General features: G+C 48.0%; 1 protein-coding gene across 8 annotated transcripts in view; it reads right to left on the minus strand.

Annotated features, from left to right (window-relative positions):
• The window catches only part of HIRA (histone cell cycle regulator), a 101,603-nt gene that overhangs the window by 9,222 nt on the left and 69,509 nt on the right, over window positions 1-22,872 (minus strand). For 6 of the 8 annotated variants that reach the window (XM_055374945.2, XM_019018360.4, XM_055374941.2 and 3 more), the window contains 8 exons: window positions 21,778-21,982; window positions 21,288-21,392; window positions 19,397-19,545; window positions 16,970-17,131; window positions 16,311-16,369; window positions 15,841-15,946; window positions 14,078-14,200; window positions 13,438-13,601 (listed from right to left, as the gene is read on the minus strand). In XM_055374945.2, coding sequence (XP_055230920.1) covers window positions 13,438-13,601; window positions 14,078-14,200; window positions 15,841-15,946; window positions 16,311-16,369; window positions 16,970-17,131; window positions 19,397-19,545; window positions 21,288-21,392; window positions 21,778-21,982 — 1,073 coding nt within the window. Of the gene's footprint in view, window positions 1-11,437; window positions 11,527-13,437; window positions 13,602-14,077; window positions 14,201-15,840; window positions 15,947-16,310; window positions 16,370-16,969; window positions 17,132-19,396; window positions 19,546-21,287; window positions 21,393-21,777; window positions 21,983-22,872 lie in introns of all 8 variants that reach the window. The other 2 variants (XM_004063015.5, XM_063704926.1) reach the window with 1 other exon arrangement.

Consider the following 22,872-nt stretch of genomic DNA (forward strand, 5'->3'; position numbering starts at 1 on the left):
GGGACCAGATGGATTCACAGCTGAATTCTATTGAACATTCAAAGAAGAATTTGCACCAATATTACTGAAGCTATTACAAAAGACAGAGAAAGAGGGAATCTCCCTAAATCACTCTATGAAGCCAGTATCACCCTAATACCAAAACCAGGAAAGGACATAACAAAAAATGAAATCTACAGACCAATATCCCTGGTGAACATAGATGCAAAAATCCTCAACAAAATACTACCTAATCGAATCCAATGGTGTATCAAAAAGATAATACACCATGATCAAGTGGGTTTCATACCAGGGATACAGGGAAGACTTAACGTACGCAAGTCAATAAATGAGATACATCACATAAACAGAATTAAAAACAAAATCATATGATCATCTCAATAGATGCAGAAAAGGCATCTGACAAAATCTAGCATGCCTTCGATTAAAGCCCTCAGCAAAACCGTCATAGAATGGAAATACCTCAAGGTAATAAAAGCCACTATGACAAACTCACAGTCGACTTTATACCGAACAGGGAAAAGATAAAAGGGTTCCCCCTGAGAACTCTAACAGACAAGGATGCCCACTGTCACCACTGCTATTCAACATTGTACTGGAAGTCCTAGCCAGAGCAAACAGACAAGAGAAAGAAATAAAGGGCATCCAAATATGTAAAGGGGAAGTCAAAATATCGCTGTTTGCCAATGATATGATCGTATACCTAGAAAACCCTAAAGACTCATCCAAAAAGCTCCTAGATCTAATAAATGAATTCCGTAAACTTTCAGGGTACAAAATCAATGTACACAAATCAGTAACACTGCTGTATACCAACAACGACCAAGCTGAGAATCAAATCAAGAACCTCTTGTTACAATAGCTGCAAATAAAATAAAATAAAATAAAATACTTCAGAATATACCTAACCGAGGATGTGAAAGATCTCTACAAGAAAAACTGAAAAACTGATTGCTGAAAGAAATCATAGACAACACAAACAAATGGAAACACATCTAATGCTCATGGTAGGTAAAATTAAAAATGACCATACTGCTAAGAGCAATCTACAGATTCAATGCAATTCCCATCAAACTACCATGATTATTCTTCACAGAACTAGAAAAAACAACCCTAAAATTCACAAGAAACCACAGCAGGGTGTGGTGGCTCACGCCTGTAATTCCAGCACTTTGGGAGGCTAAGGTAGGCAGATCACTTGAGCCCAGGAGTTCGAAACCAGCCTGGGCAACATGGCGAAACTCTGTCTCTACAAAATATACAAAAATCAGCTGGGTGTGGTGGCTCACGTCTGTAATCCCAGCACTTTGGGAGGCTAAGATGGGCAGATCACTTGAGCCCAGGAGTTCGAGACCACCCTAGACAACATGGTGAAACCCTATCTTTACAAAACATACAAAAATTAGCCGGGTGTGCTGGCACATGCTGTAGTCCCAGCTACTCAGGAGGCTGAGGTGCAGGATCACTTGAGCCTTGGAGGCAGAGTTTGCCATGAGCCGAGATTGTGCCACTGCACTCCAACCTGGGTGACAGAGTGGGACCCTGTTTCAAAAAAAAAAATATGGAACAAAAAAGAGCCCAAATAGCCAAAGCAAGATAAAGCTGGAGGCATCACATTACCCGACATCAAACTATACTACAAGGATATAGTTACCACCAAAACAGCATGGTACTGGTATAAAAATAGGCAAACAGACCAATGGAACAGAATAGAGAACCCAGAAATAAAGCCAAATACTTACAGCCAACAGATCTTCAACAAAGCAAACAAAAATACTGAGTGGGGAACAAACACCCTATTCAACAAGTGGTGCTGGGATAATTGGCAAGCCACATATAGAAGAATGAAGCTGGATCCTCATCTCTCATCTTATACAAATATCAATTCAAGATGGATCAAAGACTTAAAGGTACGATCTGAAACCACAACAATTCTAGAAGATAACATCGGAAAAACTCTCCTAGACATTGGCTTAGGCAAATAGTTCATGACTACGAACCCAAAAGCAAATGCAACAAAAACAAGGATAAAGAGATGGCACCTAATTAAACTTAAAAGCTTCTGCACAGCAAAAGAAATAATCAGCAGAGTAAACAGACAACCCACAGAGTGGGAGAAAATATTTGCAAACTATGCATCTGACAAAGGACTAATATCTGGAATCTACAAGGAACTCAAACAAATCAGCAAGATAAAAACAAATAACCCCATTAAAAAGTGGACAAAGAACATGAATAGACAATTCTCAAAAGAAGATATACAAATGACCAACAAACATATGAAAAAAATGCTCAACATCACTAATTATCAGGGAAATGCAAATCAAAACCACAATGACATACCACCTTACTCCTGCAAGAATAGCCATAATTAAAAAATAAAAAAAATAGATATTAGCATGGAGGTGGTGAAAAGGGAACACTTTTACACTGCTGGTGGGAATGTAAACTAGTACAACCACTGTGGAAAACAGTATGGGGACTCGTTCTGGAGATGGAGTCTCACTCTGTCACCTAGGCTGGAATGCAGTGGCGCGATCTCGGCTCACTGGAACCTCTGCCTCCTGGGTTCAAGTGATTCTCCTCCTTCAGCCTCCTGAGTAGCTAGGACTATAGGCATGCGCCACCACGGTTGGCTAATTTTTTGTATTTTTAGTGGAGACAGGGTTTCACCATGTTGCCTGCGCTGGTCTCGAACTCCTGACCTCAGGTGATCTTTCTGCCTCAGCCTCCCAAAGTGCTGGGATTACAGGCATGAGCCACTGCACCTGGCCAGAGATTCCTTAAAGAACTAAAAGTAGAACTACCACTTGATCCAGCAATCCCACTACTGTGTATCTACCCAGAGGAAAAGAAGTCATTATGTGAACAATACACTTGTACACACGTTTATAGCAGCACCATTTGCAACTGCAAAAATACGGAACCAGTCTAAATGTCCAACAACCAATGAGTGGATAAAGAAAATGTGGTATATATACACCATGGAATACTACTCAGCCTTAAAAAGGAATGAAATAATGGCATTCACAGCAACCTGGATGGAGTTGGAGACCATTATTCTAAGTGAAGTAACTCAGGAATGGAAAACCAAACATTATATGTTCTCACTTATAAGTAGGAGCTAACCTATGAGGATGCAAAGGTATAACAATGATGTAATGGACTTTGGGGACTCAGGGGGAAGGGTGAAGAGGGTGAGGGATAAAAGACTACACATTGGGTACAGTGTACACTGCTCAGGTGATGGGTGCACTAAAATGTCAAAAAAAAAAAAAGAAAAGCAACTCATGTAAATAGGATATTCAATAAGATTATCAGCATAGTCAGTGGGATGACATATTCAAAGGAAAGAAAGAGGCCAGGTGCAGTGGCTCACACCTGTAATCCCAGCACTTTGGGAGGCTGAGGTAGGTGGATTGCTTGAGCTCAGGAGTTTGGGACCAGCCTGGGCAACACAGCAAAATCCCACCTCTACCAAGAAAAAAAATAAAAAAAAAAAATTTGCCAGGCGTGGTGGCGCACATCTGTGGTCCCAGCTACTCAGGAGGCTGAGATGGGAGGCCCACTTGAGCCTGGGAGGTGGAGGTTGAAGTAAGCCGAGATTACACCAATGTACTCCAGCCTGGGTGGCAGAGTCAGACTCTGTCTCCAAAAATCTACAACATTGTGGAAGTTGGAAAACACACTGTTATTTTAAATTTCATGTATTTTTATAAAAAGAGATGGAGTTGGTTGGGTGTGGTGGCTTACACCTGTAATCCCAACACTTTGGGAGCCTGAGACGGGTGGATTGATTGAGCCTAGGAATTTGAGACCAGCCTGGGCAACATGGAGAAAACCCCATCTCTACAAAAGATACAATTAGTTGGGTGTGGTGGTGTACGCCTGTAATCCCAGCTACTCGGGAGGCAGAGGCAGGAGGATTGATTGAGCCAGAAGGTTGAGGCCTCAGTGAGGAGAAAAAAAAAAAAAAAGACAGAGAGAGAAAGAGTCTTGCTATGTTGCTCAGGCTGGTCTCGAATTCCTGACCTCAAGTGATCTTCCCACCTCAGCTTCCCAAAGTGCTGGGATTACAGGTGTGAGCCACCACGCCTGGCTGAAAAAACACACTATTAAACAAAGTGAGACAAATGAAAATGAAAATACAACATACCAAAACTTACAGTATGCAGTGAAAGCTGATCTCAAATCAATAATCTAACATTACACCTTAAGGAACTAGAAAAAGAACTATACCCAAAGCTAGCAGAAGAAAATAATAAAGATAATGGGACAAGATAAATGGAAAATAATAGAGATAATCAATGAAACCAAAAGTTGATTCTTTGAAAAGATGAACAAAATTGACAAACTTTTAGCTAGACTACATAATAAAAAGAGAGACAAGATCCAAATAATGAAAATCAAAAATGAAAGCAGGGACATTACAACCAATGCCACAAAAATAAAAAAGATTATAAATAAGAGAACAGCATGAACAACTATATGACAATAAATCTGATAACCTACATAAAATGGAAACAACTTACCAAGACTGGCTCATAAAGAAATTAAAAATCTGAACGGATCTCTAATGAGCAAGAAAACTGAATCAATAAAACAAACCCTCTCATAAAGAAAAGCCTAGGATCATATAGTTTCTCTGATGTATTCTACCAAACACTTAAAGAATTAACACCAATCCTCCTTCCAAAATAGGTAGGAACACTTCCTATTTCATTCTATGAGGACAGCATTACCCTGACAAAGCTAGACAAAGATACTACAAGAAAACTATTAGATCAATATCCTTTGTAAACAGTGACCCAAAAATCCTCAACAAAATGCCAGCAAACAGAATTCCAAAGTACATTAAAAGAATTATACACCATGACCAAGTGGGATTTATTCCTTGAATGCAAGAATGGTTTAACATATGAAAACCAATCACTGTAATACATCACATTAATGAAATAAAAGAAAATTTTAAAATGACACGATCATCTTAACGCAGAAAAAGCACCTGAGAAAATGCAACATTCTTTCTTGATAAAAGCACTCAACAAACTAGGAATGGAAGAAAACTATCTCGAAATAGTAAAGACCATAAATAAAAAGCCCACAGCTAACATCGTACTTAATGGTAAAAGACTAAAAGCTTTTCCTTTAATATCAGGAACAAGAGAAGGATGCCTGCTTCCAGCATTAATATTTAACGTAGTATTAAAAGTCCTAGACAGATCAATTAGGCAAGGAGAAGAAATAAAAGGCAACCAAATTGGGAAAAAAGAAGTAAAATTATCTCTGTTCACAGATGACATGATCTTATATATGGAAAACCCTAAAGATTCAGCGAAAAACTGCTATAAACAAAGCAAAACATTCTGCCTGCCTGTGGTACTAGGAAGAAGCTGCAAGAGGACTTGCCCTCTGGCCTGAAGGCAATATAAAGAGCAACCAAGTATTATTGATATTTCCTCACCCTTCAGCTCTCAGTAAAGGATGGTTTTCTCCACTCTTTCAGGATGCGATGTATAGCTCTTTGTACGGCCTGCAACGCACAACTTAATCACCACCTCTCTGGCCACTGCCACAGGTCTTACAGCAGCAGTCCCCAACCTTTTTGGCACCCAGGACTGTTTTTTTTTTATGGACCAGTGGGGGAGGGGAAGATGGTTTCAGGATAAAACTGTTCCACCTCAGATGATCAGGCATTAGATTCTCATAAGGAGCACACAACCTAGATCTCTCATATGTGAAGTTCACAATAGGGTTTGTGCTCCTATGAGAATTTAATGTTGCTGCTGACTGGTCTGTGGCCCAGAGGTTGGGGACCCCTGTCTTACACTGAAGACCACAGCAAAGGGAGGCTTCCTAAGAACAGGGCCTGGCTGGGGAGGCTGGAGCCAGAACAAAGCCCAGGAACCTGAAAGGTGTTTGCTTAGTGCCCCAACCTTCTGCTTCTCATTTTCCTCCCGTGCACACTGAACCATGCAAAGGATCCTTGAAGTTGAAAGAAACCTGAACCTTTGGTGTCCGTGTGGTGCACTGGCAGCTCAAATAAGAGTATATAAAGAGCTCCTATAATATACATAGAGTTCCTACAAACCATTGAGAAAAACAAATGGCAACAAGTATTTCAATAGATAGTTCAAAAAAAGGGAAACACAAGCGGCTCTTAAGCATGTGAAATGATGCTCTCCTAACGAGCCTTCTTGGGAGGGCCGCTGAGTCAGCATGGCTGGTTGGAAGTCCACCCTCCAACCACAGCTATATTTTCCCAGTTATTTGAAGGATCAGTTCCACTTGAATGACCAATTCTCACCATAAGTGTTGATAAATAAGGCCAGGCACGGTGGCTCACGCCTGTAATCCCAGCACTTTGGGAGGCTTAGGTGGGCCACTGCATTCCACACTCCAGCCTGGGTGACAGAGAGAGACTTCGTCTCAAATAAACACATAAATAAAATAAAAGAGTGTTGATAAATAAACCCAAGAAGAGCACAGAAGGCTCATGCTCACTCATCTCCTCTGCCCCAACATCTAGATGAAAAGACAGTAAACATACAGAAAAAAAAGGAACAAATTCAGAATAGTGTTGAGATCAGGAGAGGACCTGGCAGAAGACACTGGGATTGGCTATGTCTACGTCTGCTCTAAATCCTCTTCTCTTACATATTCTTTGTACAGAGGCAGAAAACCTGCTCATTTTCCCAGCCTCCCTTGCAGTAGAGGTGGGTGCCCAAGTGATTTAATGGTTGCCTGTGAGGCACAGACTAGTTTCTGGGAGAGCGTTTCTTTTCTGATGAGAGGGTGAATGTTGCTGTTGCCAGATTTCTCCTGTTCTCTCTCCTTCCCTGATCTTGGACATGGAAGCCACCTTGTAACCATGAGGGAAGGGCTAGGAGACCTTTACAGAGGGTGGTAAGCGGGTGGTACATACTGACAGGTGACTCTGGGAGGGGAACCACAGATTCTCTTAGGCAGAGCCTCAGTGAAGTGTCCTGTTTGGAGTTGGTAAGAACAATCAGCAGGAAGGAGGGGAGAAGAAGAAATCATGGCCATCAAATGGTAGCCTGTTTGTGGCTCCTTCTGTCTATACCACCATGGCCCAGAGTGCTTACTTTCAGGCTGAGAAAGAGAACTACTATGGTGAGCTTTGGCTGGCATCTTGGGCTAAGGCTGACAGAATGAAGCTCCACAACCTGCCCATGAGGGGGACTCATTGGGCAGGTTTCTGCCTGCCTCCCACTCTAGTAGATGGCTCATCGGCCTGTCCTGGAGGTGAGATGTGCTAAGCTGTGCTAAGCAAACAGCTGTACTCTTGAAAAGGAAACCTGAGGCCACTATCAATCTGAGTTCTTCACTTGTAACTACAACCTGATAACCAAGGATTTCCAGATAGGGTAAAATGTCCTCAAGTAAAGACCGCAATGAACAAATCAAAGATTGAACCCAGAAAAGCCAGATAATTCAGGGAACAAATTATTTTAGAAAATGTTAGCATCTGCAGCTGATATCTGAGAAGATATCACAAGCCTTTCCTTCCATTAATAGACCATGCAATTCAGAACAGCCTTCCTCACTGACAACAAAGAAAAAAAGGTGGACAAATAGCAGCAAACTTCTGAGAGCTAATGTGTTAATGATAAATGACTGAGCCATGTTGTGGGTAAGACAGAAATCCAAAGAGGAATGCCTTTGCTTTGGAAATATTTATCCATGAGGAAGAAGCTAGGCAGAACTTCTACCAAACTTGAGGGCCTGGGTTGGGAGCGGTGGCTCATGTCTATAATCCCAGCACTTTGGGAGGCTGAGGTGGGTAGATCACCTGAGGTCAGGAGTTTGAGACCAGCCTGGTCAACATGGTGAAACCCCGCCTCTACTAAAAAAATAAAAATTAGCTGGGTGTAGTGGTGTGTGCCTGTAATCCCAGCTACTTGGGAGGCTGAGGCAGGAGAATTGCTTGAACCCAGGAGGCAGAGGTTACAGTGAGCTGATATTGTGCCACTGCACTCCAGCCCGGGTGACAGCGAGACTCCGTCTTAAAATAAACAAACAAAACAAACAAACAACTTGAGGGCCTAGGGGGACCATAGCAGGGGCTAGGGCCCTGTTAACTTACCCCTCCTTTGTCCTGGTATTCCAAAGGTACGCAACCTAGAATAAGCGTCAACTGGAAGTAAACTAGCCTTTATACCAGCTGGCACCCAGCTTTGAGTTCCAGGAAGCCTAGAAAACCTCAGTCCCTGAACGGGATCATGGAGTCCCTACAGTGCTACTCCCAAGAAGTTGGCAGAAGCAAATAGAAGTGTTCTGTAGAAGAAGATAACATCATCTTAGGCCTCAAACTATTTCTACAATAAATTTTTCAAATACTATGTCCACCAGATAGTAAAAAATAACCAGGCACATAAGGAGATAAGACAATCTGAATGAGAAACAGCAGACATATTTATAGGCAACGGAAATAGATCTGCAAAGGCTCCTGATACTAGAATTATCAGACATAAAACTTTAAAATAACTAAGATTATTATGCTAAAGTAGATAAAAGCCTAAATTAAAAATCTGGTGAAGAACTGAAAGCATGAAAAATGATACAGCTGATTTTTTTTTTTTTTTGAGACAGAGTCTCACCCTGTCGCCTGGGCTGGTGTGCAATGGCGCGATCTCGGCTCACTGTAACCTCTGCCTCCTGGGTTCAAGTGATTCTCCTGCCTCAGCCTCCCGAGTAGCTGGGATTACAGGTGCCCGCCACCATGCCTGGCTAATTTTTTGTATTTTTAGTAGAGATGGGGTTTCACTAAGTTGGCCAGGCTGGTCTCAAACTCTTGACCTCATGATCCGACCCCCTTGGCCTCCCAAAGTGCTGGAATTACAGGAGTGAGCCACCACGCTTGGCCTTTTTATTTTTTATTTTTTGAGATGGAGTTTCGCTCTTGTCGCCCAGGCTGGAGTACAATGGCGCGATCTCGGCTCTGCCTCCTAGGTTCAAGCGATTCTCCTGCCTCAGCCTCCGGAGTAGCTGGGATTACAGGCGCATGTCACCAAGCCCAGCTAATTTTTTTTTTAGTAGAGTCGGGGTTTCACCATGTTGGCTGGGTTGGTCTCAAACTCCTGACCTCAGGTGATCCACCCATCTTGGCCTCCCAAAAGGCTGGGATTATAGGCATGAGCCACCGTGCCTGGCCTGATACTTGATTTTACTTTTTTTTTTTAATTTTCCTTTTCTTGAGATGGAGTTTTGCTCTGTCTCCCAGGATGGAGTGCAGTGGTGTGATCTTGGCTCACTGAAGCCTCCTCCTCCCGGTTCAAGCGATTCTCCTGCCTCAGCCTCCCCAGTAGCTGGGATTACAGGAGTGTGCCACCACACCCAGCTAATTTTTATATTTTTAGTAGAGACGGGATTTCAGCATGTTGGCCAGGCAGGTCTTGAACTCCTGACCTCAGGTGATCCACCCATCTCGGTTTCCCAAAGTGCTGGGATTACAGGCATGAGCCACTGTGCCCGGCGATACAGCTGATTTTAAAAAGAGAGGATATTACATCTCTCAGATGATGGGGAAAATGAAAGGGAAGAAATAATCAAATAGGAAAACCGAAGAAAATCACTGGTCTCTGTCTCTGTTTCTACAGAATGAATGAGCTTTCTGAATCTTCAAAACACCAAGACAGGATCCCAAAGTACTTACAAAGCAATGGAAATTAGATTTACAATAGATTTTTTTAGCAATAACACTGGATGCAAAGTCTATGGAACAATGCCTTCAGGGACTTAAGGGGATTTGACTTTGAACCCAGGATTCAAAGTACCTAGTCAATTAAGGTACACCACAGTCAAATTTAAGAATGGAATAAAAAATTAGGCCTCTGTACACACCAAGGCCTGTGAGGGCTGACCCTCTGGCCTTTTGATGTCAACTCCTTTCACCCTTCTGCTACCATCCCGTTGGGCTGTTCCTTTTAAACTTCAAGCTCTCCCACCTCAGGCCTTTGCACTTTCCCTCTGCCTGGATGTTCTTCTCCCAAATATATGCATGGTTTCATCCCTCACCTTTTCTGGTCTCTGCTTATCTGTTAGTTCGGCCTTTCCTTTTTCTTGAGACGGAGTCTCGCTCTATTGCCCAGACTGGAGTGCAGTGGCGCGATCTTGGCTCACTGAAAGCTTAGCCTGGCCTTTCTTAATTGCCCAGCATGAAACAGCAACCTGCCAGTATTCTATATCTCCCTGCCCTTTTAATTTTTTTCCCATGGCATCCATCACCACTCAAGACACTACAGATACCTCTTCTCATTTGCTTAGTCTGTCTCTCTCCATAAGAAAGCAGATCCATGAATGCAGGGACTCAGTCTGCCTTATTCACTGCTGCCTGCCCCATTCACTGCTGCCTGCCCTATGCCTATAACATGCCTGGCCAGGGGAGGTGCCCCATCAGTAACTGCTCAATGATTGAATGAAGCTGTGAGCTAACTCTTAGATCCATACCTTCTCCCATCCCCCACCAACCTGTTACCTTCTTGATTTAATGAATGGTTCTGGCATCCATTTTTTGCAGCTGAACCTGGAGGTGCCACATGTTCATTATGCTTTTTCCTTCCACATCCAACCACCCATCAAATCTTATTGGTTCTGCCTCCAAAATACATCTTGAATCTGTCTCCTTTCCCCTCTCCATGGCCACCACACTGATCCAAGTCACCTTCATCTCTTCCTGGGACTGTTACAGAAGATACTCCCTGACTGTTTTTCTATTTTAGTTCATGACACCTCTGCGCCAACTCTGCCAAGAAGAAAACGCTAGCTCCTGTAAAGGTCTCTGTGGTCCACCTCCTGCCTCATTTCACACCACCCTCTCCTTTTGCCTTCTATGTGCCAGCCACAGTGGCTTCAAACAGATCAAGCACTCCTTGCTTTTACTCTCACTTCTACTAGGAAACACTTTCTCCAGGTCTCTGTATGGCTGTCTCACTCTTCTCCTTGTGTTTCATCCGCAGTGTCCTCTCACAAGGCCTTCCTGGTCACTCCTTCCCAGGCACTCTCATCTGAAGACCCTGCTTACTTCCTTCTTAGTCTGAATCTAGTCTGAAAATATTTTGTTGACCTAACTGCCTCCCTGTTTATGTGTGCATCCCTACCAGACCGAGCTCCACGAAGGCAGGGAAGTACCTTCCGTCTTTTGTCTTCACAACCAAGCCCAGAGCCCCTGCAGGCAGCCTCCCTCAGCACAGGCACGTGGCGGAGCACTCCGTGGCTCCTGATGTCCAGGGCCCAGCTCCTGCCAGGTTGTGGAGGGCCGTCGGCATGTCACCCTCTCACTGATGCTGGGACCTGAGGCTGGGTGCTGGAGAAGTCTAACGGGACACAATTTCAAAGCACTTTGGCTTATTTAAAAAATCTCCACCTTCACGTTTCAAGAAAGAATTCTTGCAGCAACAATGAAAGAAGCACCTACCACTACTGTTGACTCCCACTGGCTTCCAGTGGAGTAGTGAACCGGACCCAGTAAGTCCTTGCATATTTCTCGAAGTCGGTATTCAAACCCTAATTACAGAAAAACAAACAAACAACAACAACAAAAAACAAAACAGAAATAGGAACACATTACAAAAAGAAATAAAAATCAAGAATATGTTGTTGTGTCTATCAAATCAGAATAAACACATGCGTATTTTATTGCCTACTATGGGCAAGACGCCCCTGCATGTCTCTCAGCGGGGGGCACTGAGACCCATAATCACAGATTTTCACTCACTTGCTCACTCCCCTGACATCTGTAGTGCCTCCTCTGTGTGTTGGGCCCAGAGGAAAAACAAGATGTGGCCAGTTCTGTGATAAACTCCTTAAGGTGATGGGAAGATATGGGAAATTGTGGGCTGGTGAGATCTGTCTTTGAGAAGATGCGCTGGCAGCTGTGTTGAGGGGAGGTCAGGAGGGTGGGATGGCCAGCTCGCAGGAGGTAAGAGATGGCAAAGGCATGACTGAAGAGGGGCAACTGAGTGGAGGGGGCATAGGTCCATTAACTCAAGGGTTATGGGCACCACCCAGTAGGGCTGCTAGAAAGGCTGGAGGTAGAGTGTCAGGGTTTGTCAGCACTTGGGGCAGCTAAAGCAATAGGGAATGGATTAAACTGTCCAAAGAAAAGGGTGGAGTAAGAGAGATGAAACTGGAATCTGAGGAATTTTGGAAGTGAATGGGGTCCACTTTTACACTAGATTCCTCCTTTTATAGCCAAGGAAACAAGGGACAGAATGGAGGGTGGGTAACTGGTGTATGGACACTAGAACAGGCAGGTGGAAGATGAAGAAAGAGAAGCAAGCAGCAGAAGTCATCCCAAGATGGGTGGCGGGGCGGAGAGGAGGTGGGGACTTGATGCAGGGCATCAGAGCAAGTCCCAGTCAACACCCAGGATGAAGCAAACCAGAGTGGAGTAAGAGGAGGGGCTCCCAGGGAAGACGTGACTAGAGCACCACAGGAGAGGTATGAGGGCCTGGGAAGGCTGAGTATTCAGAAAAGCTGGGGACCACACATAATGGCAACCACATAGACCTGGTGGGAAGAGTAAACATGAAATTCATCATCGCGGTCTGCAGGGAGGGAGGGGAGGCTTCAAGTTGATCAGTAATATTTGCTGTCGTTTACAAGTGTATGTACACACACACACACACATACACTCGTATTTACACAGCCAGAGGCACATGTGACATATTAGTTCTGGGAATTACATTCGTGAAGGTCTGATTATGATTTTCTCTGTCTTTTCTGTACTTAAATTTTTTTCTAAATTATAATCAAAATCGGGAGGGTGATGACAAAAATAAAGCAAAAAGGCCAGGAAGCTGCACAGAGAGAGCTCTGGGAGGGCCTGCCCCATGCCGCACCCTGAAGGCTGCACTCAAGTGGGAGGAAAAGTTGGTAAGGCTATTGGAGTCACTGTGAGGACAGTGCAGCCACCTCTTCCAGCACACCTGGCTTTCTGCAGGGGAGGCAGCAGAGTGAGAGCTCTGGCGGGAAGTGCCAGAAACGGAGGGCCTCAGTAAGTGCAGGACATCAGGCAAGCCTGTCCAGGGCAGGAAGGGCTGGGAGGAGGAAGAGAACCACTGCTACAAGATGCCCTCACTGATTAGCAGCACTGCCAAGGCGTGGTGCAGGGCAGGAGCCAGAACATAGAATCTGCTCCTTCAGACCATGTCTTTCCACCCAGGCATCTATTCCTCCATCCTGCTGCCTGTCCTGCTGCTACTCTGCGGGAACACCCTCAGGACCACTCTATTCAGAGCTTCAGAGCCTATAAGGGGCTGGGTGCCTGCTGAGCTGCCTTGATTGCAGCTCAGGCTGGGAGGTAGAGGCTGCTGGGCCATCACATCTTTTCCCTGATTTCACAGGGACTAAGTGAGGCCTGGGAGGATGGAGGGGCAGAAGGAGAAGGCTGCTCAGGGCTGCCAGGAGCCTCACCTTCGTTTACGAGGTACCGTGCGTAGACGAGGAGCCAATGGCGGTACTCGTGGCTGGACTGCAGGGTGAGTGCTGCTGCCACCTGGTTCTCTAGGTAGGCCAGGGTGGTCTCTTGCTGCACCACATGAGGCACGGAGAAGAGCCGGGCAGCCTGCCTTCCCGAGCTGCAGAGACCAGGAGAGTTTCCATGATGGGGCAGCAGGCACTACACAGAGTCAGGAACTGCCCCCGTGTGCAACAGGCAAGGAGCTGGCAGGAGGCAGGCACCAGGGCTGCCAAGGCCTCCCATCCACTAGCCAGTCTGTTGGCAGATGCCAGATCTGTTGTCTGCCCATCCCCACACCCCAGCCATGTGCCTCCTGGCACCCTTGGGGTATCTCACCCAGCACCTGCCATCTGGGCCCCTGAAGTGACAGGGCCAGTGACTGCTGCCCCCAACCCCAAGATATTACCTGATGCAGGACCACTACCCTCAGCACCCCTAGTCCGTCCTGCCCAGCCTGCCTGTGCTGACCACCACCTGGGGCACAGGGGAAGGGCAGGTGAAGACCAGGCCTGGGCAGGGACTGTGCGTGCACTGACCCAGGCACTTCCCCAGGGCAGGACTAAGGACAGTAGCCATGGCATTCAGGTCACGTACTTGGAGGTGCGGCCCTGGATTATGGCTAACGGTCCTGAGCACAGCATGGCGTCCTGGGATGGCAGGCTGCTCCTAAAGTCTGCACACTGAGCCAGTGAGTCCTGCTTGTCAGAAACCAGGTTCCTGGGGAGGCAAAGGCAGGAGCAGAGCTCAGGAAAACCAAGAGATCTGGTTGGCCTCTTTGCCAACCAGAGAAGGCTGGCAAAGAGGCCACAGAGAAGCAGCCCCTGCCGACACAGAAAGCCAGTAGAGGCTGAGCGCCCCTGCACTTCCGCACAGGCGCCTATCACTGACAGGTTTCATGGTAATGGGTCTGATAGATCACTGTTCCAAAGGAAAAATGAGTGAGGCGAAGGCTGTGGATAGGGCCCTTGCTGGGAACACTTCAGCTCCATATGTTGGTTCCTGACGACTGCAGGCCTCTGTGTGCAGTGTGCTCTGATGCTCAGCTCAAACACTGCCATGGTCTGCCCACGGGCCCACATGGCCTGGGCCCTGTAGCTGGCGAGCAATGCCAGGCCTCTACCTGCCTGTATTTCTACAACTATCCCAGACTGGCAGTCCTTCCACCTTCTCTGGACCCTTCTCATCCTTGTGAAGAAAAGACTCTTCACACACTTTTAGAACAGCTAGATGTCTTTGTAAATGTGTCCAAAATACAAAGATGCCTATAGTCAATATTTCTCTTCTTAAATAATCAGCTTATTTCCATTATTACAGCAATCATATATAATAGACAACATTTTGCAATTTGGGGGAGCAGGCAGTGGAGATTTTTTTTTTCCTTTGAGACAGGGTCTTACTCTGCTGCCCAGGCTGGAGTGCAGTAGTGTGATTACAGCTCACTGCAGCCTCGACCTCCTGGGCTCAAGGGATCTCCTGCTTCAGCTTCCCAAGGAGCTGGGACTACAGATGTGTGCCACCGCACCTGGCTTATTTAAAATTTTTCTTTTTTGGTAGAGACAGGGTCTCACTATGTTGCCCAAGCTGGTCTCAAACTCATGGGATCAAGCAATCCTCTCAGCCTCCCACAGTGCTGGGATTACAGGTGTGAGCCATCGCACCCAGCAGATTTTTTTTTTTCCAAATTCAAGAAAGAAGTCTCAGTGTGAATGTAGACTTCTGCATGGCAGTTCTTAACAGAAAAGGGGCTAGGAGGTAGCAAGCTTTGGTTCTTAAGGACCAAAGGTATAGACAGAAGAAAAGAACTTGGAGTGGCTGGAACACAACGTACATAATTCACGTGTCTGAGTTAAGAGCTCTGATGTATAAATTATTTTGCAAGTACAAAAAAGGGCTCCAAATTCCTGAGTGGACAGAGGAAAAGTACAGACCATCATGCCTGGGTAAGTGGATAAGCATCCTTACTAATTCACTGAGGAAGTCTGAAGTGCTTACTAAGCTCACAGAAATTGACTAGTCCTGTTAAGGCTCCTGTAAAGCCCACTAACCTATGCTCATGGTGGCTAAGGGGGCCACAGCAAAAACCATAAAAATTTTGGGGCTTTTTCAAAAAGTGCCTCCTGAAAATAATGCAGGAGGACAGTGCTCCTGCACACAGGCTCTGAGGGCAGAGGCCATAGGCTGCAGTGTCCTGCTGGGACAGGGGAGCATGCACAGATAGTTAATGCAGCCTGCACTCCAGGGCCTGATTCTCAGGAAAAGCAGGGCTAGGCAGCCCTGTAGGCCACGACCCTTTGCTCTGCTGTCTAGAGCAGACAGACACTCTTCCAGGGAATAGGACTGGGGGTCAGCTTGCTTACCATGTGGAAAGTGACGGATTAAAGCAGTACGCCTTCCCATCGGACAGGTTCATTACTGGGATTCCATGCTGCGTCAGCAAGATCTGTGATACCGTCATATCACTTCCTGAGGACAGCATGGGAATGAGTTCTGGGTGTGCTCTGATCAGCAAGTGTTTTCAAACATATCAAAGGAGAAATCTGTACTCTAGGCTCCCACAGTCCCAGCAGCAAATGCATCAACACTGCCTTGGCAAATAGGGAGGGCAAGCCATTCTCCTTGCCACACACCAGGCTTTTGTCACCTCTTGGGGACCCATTCAGACATGCCCCCAAAAAGTGTGTGTCTCCTGCAGCATAACCACACCTCCTGCCTCACTGAGAGCCCTGGGCTGAGGCCAGAGCCTGGCTCTCTGAGCGGGGCCCTTCTGCAGCATCAGACATGAACTTGGGCCCCCAAAAGAGTAGGGACAGCCTGTTGCCTGCATTACCTGCCAGGATGGAGTGTAGAGACTCTTCTTTCACCACAACCACCTGTCTGTGAACATCCCTAGGAGGGAGACAGGGAACAGTTTACTCACCAACCCAGGTAAACACATCAGAGTGTGCCTTGGCTGCTCAGACACCCTGGCCCTACTGCATGCGACCCTAACCCTGGCCTCTCCTAGTGAGAGGGGCTCTGGGCTACGAGTGGCTTCTGCTCTCCATGTGCCACTACACTCCCTCTGTGTAAGGCTGCAGCACAAAGCCCAGGCAACAGAGCCATGGGGAACCCTCAGCACCCACACCACTTTGGGGGAAGCCAGGCCACAGCAGCCACATCAGGAACATGGCCACACTCTGCCAGCTAAGACTCCATTTCTGATGAATCTCGCATAGGACCCTGGCAGTGCAACTGGTCGCATGGGCTGCTCCAGTAAGGAAATAATCGAGCAGGCAAGCTGCCTCCATCCCCCTTGCACACTACCCCTCAGCCCTCAGCCTACCCAGGGCACCCAACACAAGCAATATCACTAACTGCTCAGGGCCTCTTCTGGGGCCTGATGGCCAGCCTTGTCCACTGCCTTCCCTGCCCCTGCAGTGAGGTGGGGCCTACACAGCCCTGTCCTGCCCTGGCTGAAGCCCACCCCACCCTGTGCCTGCCTCTCACCAGACAGAGAGTGTGGCTGCAGCGGTGAGCGCCATGACGTAGGAGCCTGTGCAATGCAAAGTAGAGATCGGGGATGGCAGGAGGATGGGAGAGAGGAGACGGCGACCACAGGTGGAGAACACTGACAGCATCCTTTTTTCACAGGCGACACACACCACGTCACTGAGAAGGCAGAGTGGGGGCAGGTGTCATGGGGGCTGAGTGCTGCAGCCAAGACAGTAGCCCTGGAAGTGTGGGCCTTTCCTCTGCCTGGGCCCAACAAGGGCCTCCCCTGAGCAGGTACAGCCAGAGGGGAAGGTGGATTGGGTCAGGGTGGGGCTGGTGGGGCTGTTGGAGCCTCCCTGAGATCTTGGATGAAAGAGGCTTCTGTCCTATTTCCACAGGCTGCCTGCGCTTTCCTGAGCTCATGCTGATGCTGACCAAGGGGTGTGGGGGCTTTGGAGAGCCAATGCCTCTGATGATCACCCAGGAAACATGCCTTGCTCATCAGATAAGGCCACATAGTACCCACAGGACAGTCTCCTGGCTGCAACTAGTCAGACCAGTCCTGAGAAGGTCTCTTAACAAGGCAGGCTAAGAGAAGTATGGGGATGACAGCATGCACCTCTGTGTCCAGGAGGCTGTCTGGCTGGCGTGGGAGATGTGTGTCGCTCCCAAACAAGGAGTGCATTACAGAACAGTCTGGACACTGTCCAGCTTCTCCCGAGTGACCACCAGGCCCCTGGGTGGGCCCTGCACAAGCAGGCTGCTGCCTTCCCAGACAGAGCCCCCTAAGGCACAGCCACAGGCCCAGGGTGAGGCTGGAGCTCAGACGCAGGCAGCAGTAAGAGATGTACAGCCAGTACAGTGAGATCCTGGCCACAGTAGGCCACCCAGAGCCCCGCTTTGTGTCACTTCTATCCTGGTGAGCCAGTCACTCCAGCAGGCTCAAGGAGGTCAGTTAAGGAAGGAGCTCTGCCAACTGCCTTCCTAATGAGCCACTATTGCTACTGGCTCCAAAAAGGGAGAGGCAAGTGAGATGCTTTTGTTTACAAATGTTTACTTGGAGAGTATGAATCAGAGAACACTCTAAGCAGCACGGGCAACAGGGAGCTCTCTGCAGTGCTGTAACTGAATTCTTATTTTTTCTGAGACAGAGTCTCGGTCTGTCACCCAGGCTGGAGTGTAGTGGCGTGATCTCGGCTCACTGCAACCTCCGCCTCCCCAGTTCAAGCGATTCTCCTACCTCAGCCTCCCGAGTAGCTGGGATTACAGGCACACGCTACCACGCCTGGCTAATTTTTGTATTTTTGGTAGAGATGGGGTTTCAATATGTTGGCCAGGCTGGTACTGTGACTGAATTCTATCTGCCTGGCTCAAGCCAGCCCACTGCAAAGAAAGCCATCATTTTTGGGCTGTAACACTGGGGAACAGGTCTGCAGGCTGGGCCTGAACTGGGCAGGACTAAGCAGGAGGAGAGGTCCCACGTGGTCCAGCAGGCTTGCCCCACAGCTGCCACGTCACTGTGGGAGAGGCTGTGCCGACACCCCTTAGCCCTCAGCTGGGCAAGCCACCTGCCTTGGGGGGAGGGAGAGAGAGTGGGAGCCTGTGGAAGCATCTGATACACAGGTGCCTGGGACTGGGAATTTAAATGGCTCATCCGGAGGGGGAATTTGAGGGAGGAACAGAACAAACAGTGGGGTCCCCTAGGCCTAAAAACACAAAACTCACTCAGGGCCCACAAGAATTGTGGTCTAAGACCTAAGGCCATGTGCTTTGACACAAGTAAAAGCATTTACATGGGACCTCACGGCAGATGATTAAGGGTGTAATTATGATGACTGTATCTGGTCCTGACTGGGATGCTACACCAGGCAGGAACCTGAGGAGAAACATTGGTTCCCCTTCCACATTGAACACAGGTAGGGACAGGGCTCACGTACAGTTCCAGGAACCCAGGGGAAGATACTGGGTGACTAATCACTGAATCAAGGTCCCCCTCACAGTGCAGAATCTGGAATGGGCTGGGATGGGGACTTCAGGGACAGTCAGAAATCCATCCTGACCAACTTGGATGGAAATCTGGGATCCAAAAAAGGAACCAGCCCAGGTCAAAGTGAGCCAGGCACACCTCAGTGTGGAATTCGAGACTTTGGGGATCTGGCTGGACAAGGGAATCAGGCCATCAGGTTCAAAGCTTGGCCTGGGTAACCCTCAAGGGCTCAGTTTCCCCATCTGTAACACGGGGATACTGATGCTGACCTTGCTGGGTGCTGCAGGGACTGAGATGACAAGCACATATGCTTGGCCTGGAGTGAAGCCTGGTGTGAGCCTCTGTGGGAGCTGGTGCTCCCAGGATCATACACCTCCCCTAGACAGGCCCAGGCCCAGAATGATGGCATGTGTGCCTGTGTCACCTGGGCCGGCTAAGGACCTGCCCACCCTTACCAGCTGCCCGCAGCAGTGAGGATCCGGCTGGTGAGTACCGTCTCCCACTCCTTCCCTTCCCGGTTGCACTTCAGGCGGCTCAGCTTCACGCCCCCCACCACTGTCACTTCATTCTCCACCTCAATGTACATGGAGGGATCGGAGCTGACCTGGATGAAGTAAACACACGGGTCTGCTCAGACAAGGGCCGCAGCCCAGGTGACATGCTCCAAGGCTCTGTAGCCTGGGGCCCCAAGGCAGCAGCAGGATACAGAGGCAGACTGGCTGGCCAAGAGAGGAGAGGGAGGGCAGGTGGGGCAAAGGGGCTGAGCGGGAGGCCCAGAGGGCCAGACATGTGGCCCCCAAGGCAGGGAGAATGCTGGGAGCTGGTTTCTACCCTGTCATCTGTGTAGTTGAACAGCCAGAGAAGAGAAGCGGTGCCAGGGTTAAAGACCCCAAAGTCTCCCAACCCTGCCACTTCATCTCACAAGGGAGTAATGTGCCCAAAACCACACTGAGCTGGGAGTGAGACTTGGGTTTCTAGCCTCTTACTTGAAGAATCTTCAAAGACGGCAGTGTTTGGCAAGATTAGAGACCATGTCAGTGCTTGGAGGGAATGTTTAGAAAACCCCCAAAGGGGCTCTCCAGTTCCTGTGGTGGTGAGACTTGGTCTGCTCAACTGAGACTAAACTGGCAGGGGTGTTTATGGCACAGCATGTATGAGAAGCACCTAATTCAGTGTCTGGCACCAAATGGGCTCAGCCACACGCGTGTGTGGGGAGCTGACCAACAGATTTTCCCTGTGGTAAAATAGGCAGAACCACCAAACAGTCTGTGCTTGTGTGGCCACTCAAGTGGGTGAGCTGGGCCGAGGGCTGACTGCCCCCTTCACAGACCCAGAAACGACAGTCCCAAGCAGTGCTCGGAGGGGAAGATGCCTAGGGGAAGGGCTGGAGGAGTTTGGGAGAGTTCTGTGCTGAGAAGCAGGGCACCCAGGAGGGAACCTAAGTCAGAACACCTCTGAGTGCAAGAGCACGTCTGAGCGCTGCTGACCACTGGAGGGCCCCTGCCTCCGTTCACACCAGCAATAAGAACAAACCCTATGGGTTCCTACCCTTTGGCTTCCCTGCTTCATTCCTCTGCACTGTGGCCCAGAAGGACCTGTGGTAGGAAGGGCTGACGCCTGCTCTCTGGTGCCCTGTGAGGACCAGCCTGGGCTCAGAGCAGTGTGTAGCCAGTGGGAAGTGACCCGCACGCAGGGTCCAAGAAGGCTGCTCGAGGACACGCACCTGAGCTGAGGTACAAGGGTATGCAGAGAGGCAGCAGTGTGTGTGACGGCACCATGGCAGGAGAGGCCTAGATACTACGCTGGGCCAAGTGACCAGGAGGGCTCTGGGTATAAAGGATTATTTACTCCAGAATTGTGTTTTGGATAACCACATGCTTACAAGCTTCCTTTCCAAGAGCTCAAACAACTCTGATGATTGACTGTGCCAGACACTGAGTAGACAAAGCTAGCAGGATGGTTGGGAGATAGACCATGACCACACAGTCCCACAGACACCAAGCCTGAGGCTGCCCAGGGCTGTGTGTGGAGGTGGAGGTGGCTTCCAGCCAGGACACCTGAGAGGAGTCCTGAAGAGCACCAGAACATGTGGTGGTAATGGCAGCCCCAGCAGCTGGGACCCCAAGGGCAAAGCCAGACAGAGGCTATGGGTGAGTGAGAGTGGAGGCTGGCAATTTCGCTAAGAGTTGGTGGGTACCCCGATCTGCTATGACTTCTCCCAGAAGGTGATGGAGAGCCACTGGAAACCAATCTCCAAGGAAGTAACAAGATAGGATTTGTATGCGGTAGGGGACAGAGAATGTCTGGGTGTGCCTGAGGGAGAACTGGCAGGGTCCTAGAACTTACCTGGAGGGTGAATGCTCTCTGGGGGCCTGGAATTGGCAGCTTCAGTGCAAGTGCTGGTGCAGACAGACACATGGCCTCCTTCTCTGCGGTTAGGGCAGCTGGAGACTGGAAGAGCCAGAAACGTTCCTGAGCCTTGCTCTAACACTACGGGGTAGCATTTGGTAAAGGCAGGTCACCCAGAAGTGAGGCTGGGCCTGCAACCAGAGCATTTCCACCCTGGGAGGGAGGAAGCAGAGGGGAATGCTACAAGGATCCTAACCTCATGGACAAGCCAGTTGATGCCAGGGAACCTGCTCAAGGGCCCTGGGTGAGTCAAGGGCACGTCTGAGGGAGAGCGTGGCCTCCATGCTACATTCCAGGGGCTGCATGTCTAAGCCAGCTGGTTCCCAAGGTGACCCACCCAGCTGAGGCTTACCATGCACACAGGGCCTTCAAGCTCTAAGTACAGAAAGGTGGGCTAAAGAAGGCAGGATGGGCCCACTGGCCTCACCTGGACAGACAGAGACACAGGCATGAGACGAGAGTCCTTCCGAGGCCGCCCTTTCTTCTTCTTCTCTACTGTCTCTACCTCAAGCTCAAGTTTTCGCTTGGACAGTGAGGAAGGCTTAGCCAAAGGGACTTTCTCATCGCTGTCACTGCTGCTCTCCAGGAGGTCTCGGGGCCTCAGCTCTTTCACAACGTTCTGCTCTTTTAACCTGCACAAAAACATTACATCACACTTCCCTTCAGAAACCATTCATGCAAGAAAGAGTGAAGTGAAATATTTAAAGTGCTTAAACAAACCTCTTGCCAACCTAGAATTCTGTGTCCAGTGAAATTATGCCTCAAAAGTAAAGGAGAAATAATGACTTTGTCAGACAAAGATAAACAAAGAGACACGGGAATCTGTTGCCAGAAGACCTGCCTTGCAAGAAATGTTAAAAGTCTTTCAGAGAGAAGATAAATGATGCAGGCCAGAAACTCACATCTGCATGAAGAAAGGAAGAGTGATGTTAGAGAAAAAAACAATGAACATAAAATAGAATCTTCTATATTTCATATTCCCAACTGATCTAAGAGACAACTTTCTGTTCAAACAAATAACAGCCACCATGTCTTGAATTACTATAGTTTATGAATGAGTGAAATAAGTGGTACCAATGTCATAGGGCACGGAAGGAAAGAGTGGGGAACTCTTTCTACTACCCATGAAGTGGTATAATATTATTTGAAAGTAGAGTTAGGTTATAAATGTTTATTGTAAACTCTAGCGCAATCACTAAAAAAATTTTTTTAAAGCATAATTAATAATGCTGAGAGGACAGAAAATTTATTTTTATTTTATTATCTTTTTTTTTTTTTGGAGATGGATTTTCACTCTTCTCGCCCAGCCTGGAATGCAATGGTGTGATCTTGGCTCACTGCAACATCCGCCTACTGGGGTCAAGTGATTCTCCTGCCTCAGTCTCCCGAGTAGCTGGGATTACAGGTGTGTGCCACCACACCTGGTTAATTTTTGTATTATTAGTAGAGACAGGGTTTCATCATGTTGGCCAGGCCGGTCTCGAACTCCTGACCTCAGGTGATCTACCCGCCTCAGCCTCCC

The sequence above is a fragment of the Gorilla gorilla genome, chromosome 23 (assembly GCF_029281585.2).
Source record: "Gorilla gorilla gorilla isolate KB3781 chromosome 23, NHGRI_mGorGor1-v2.1_pri, whole genome shotgun sequence".
Lineage (NCBI taxonomy): Eukaryota > Metazoa > Chordata > Mammalia > Primates > Hominidae > Gorilla > Gorilla gorilla.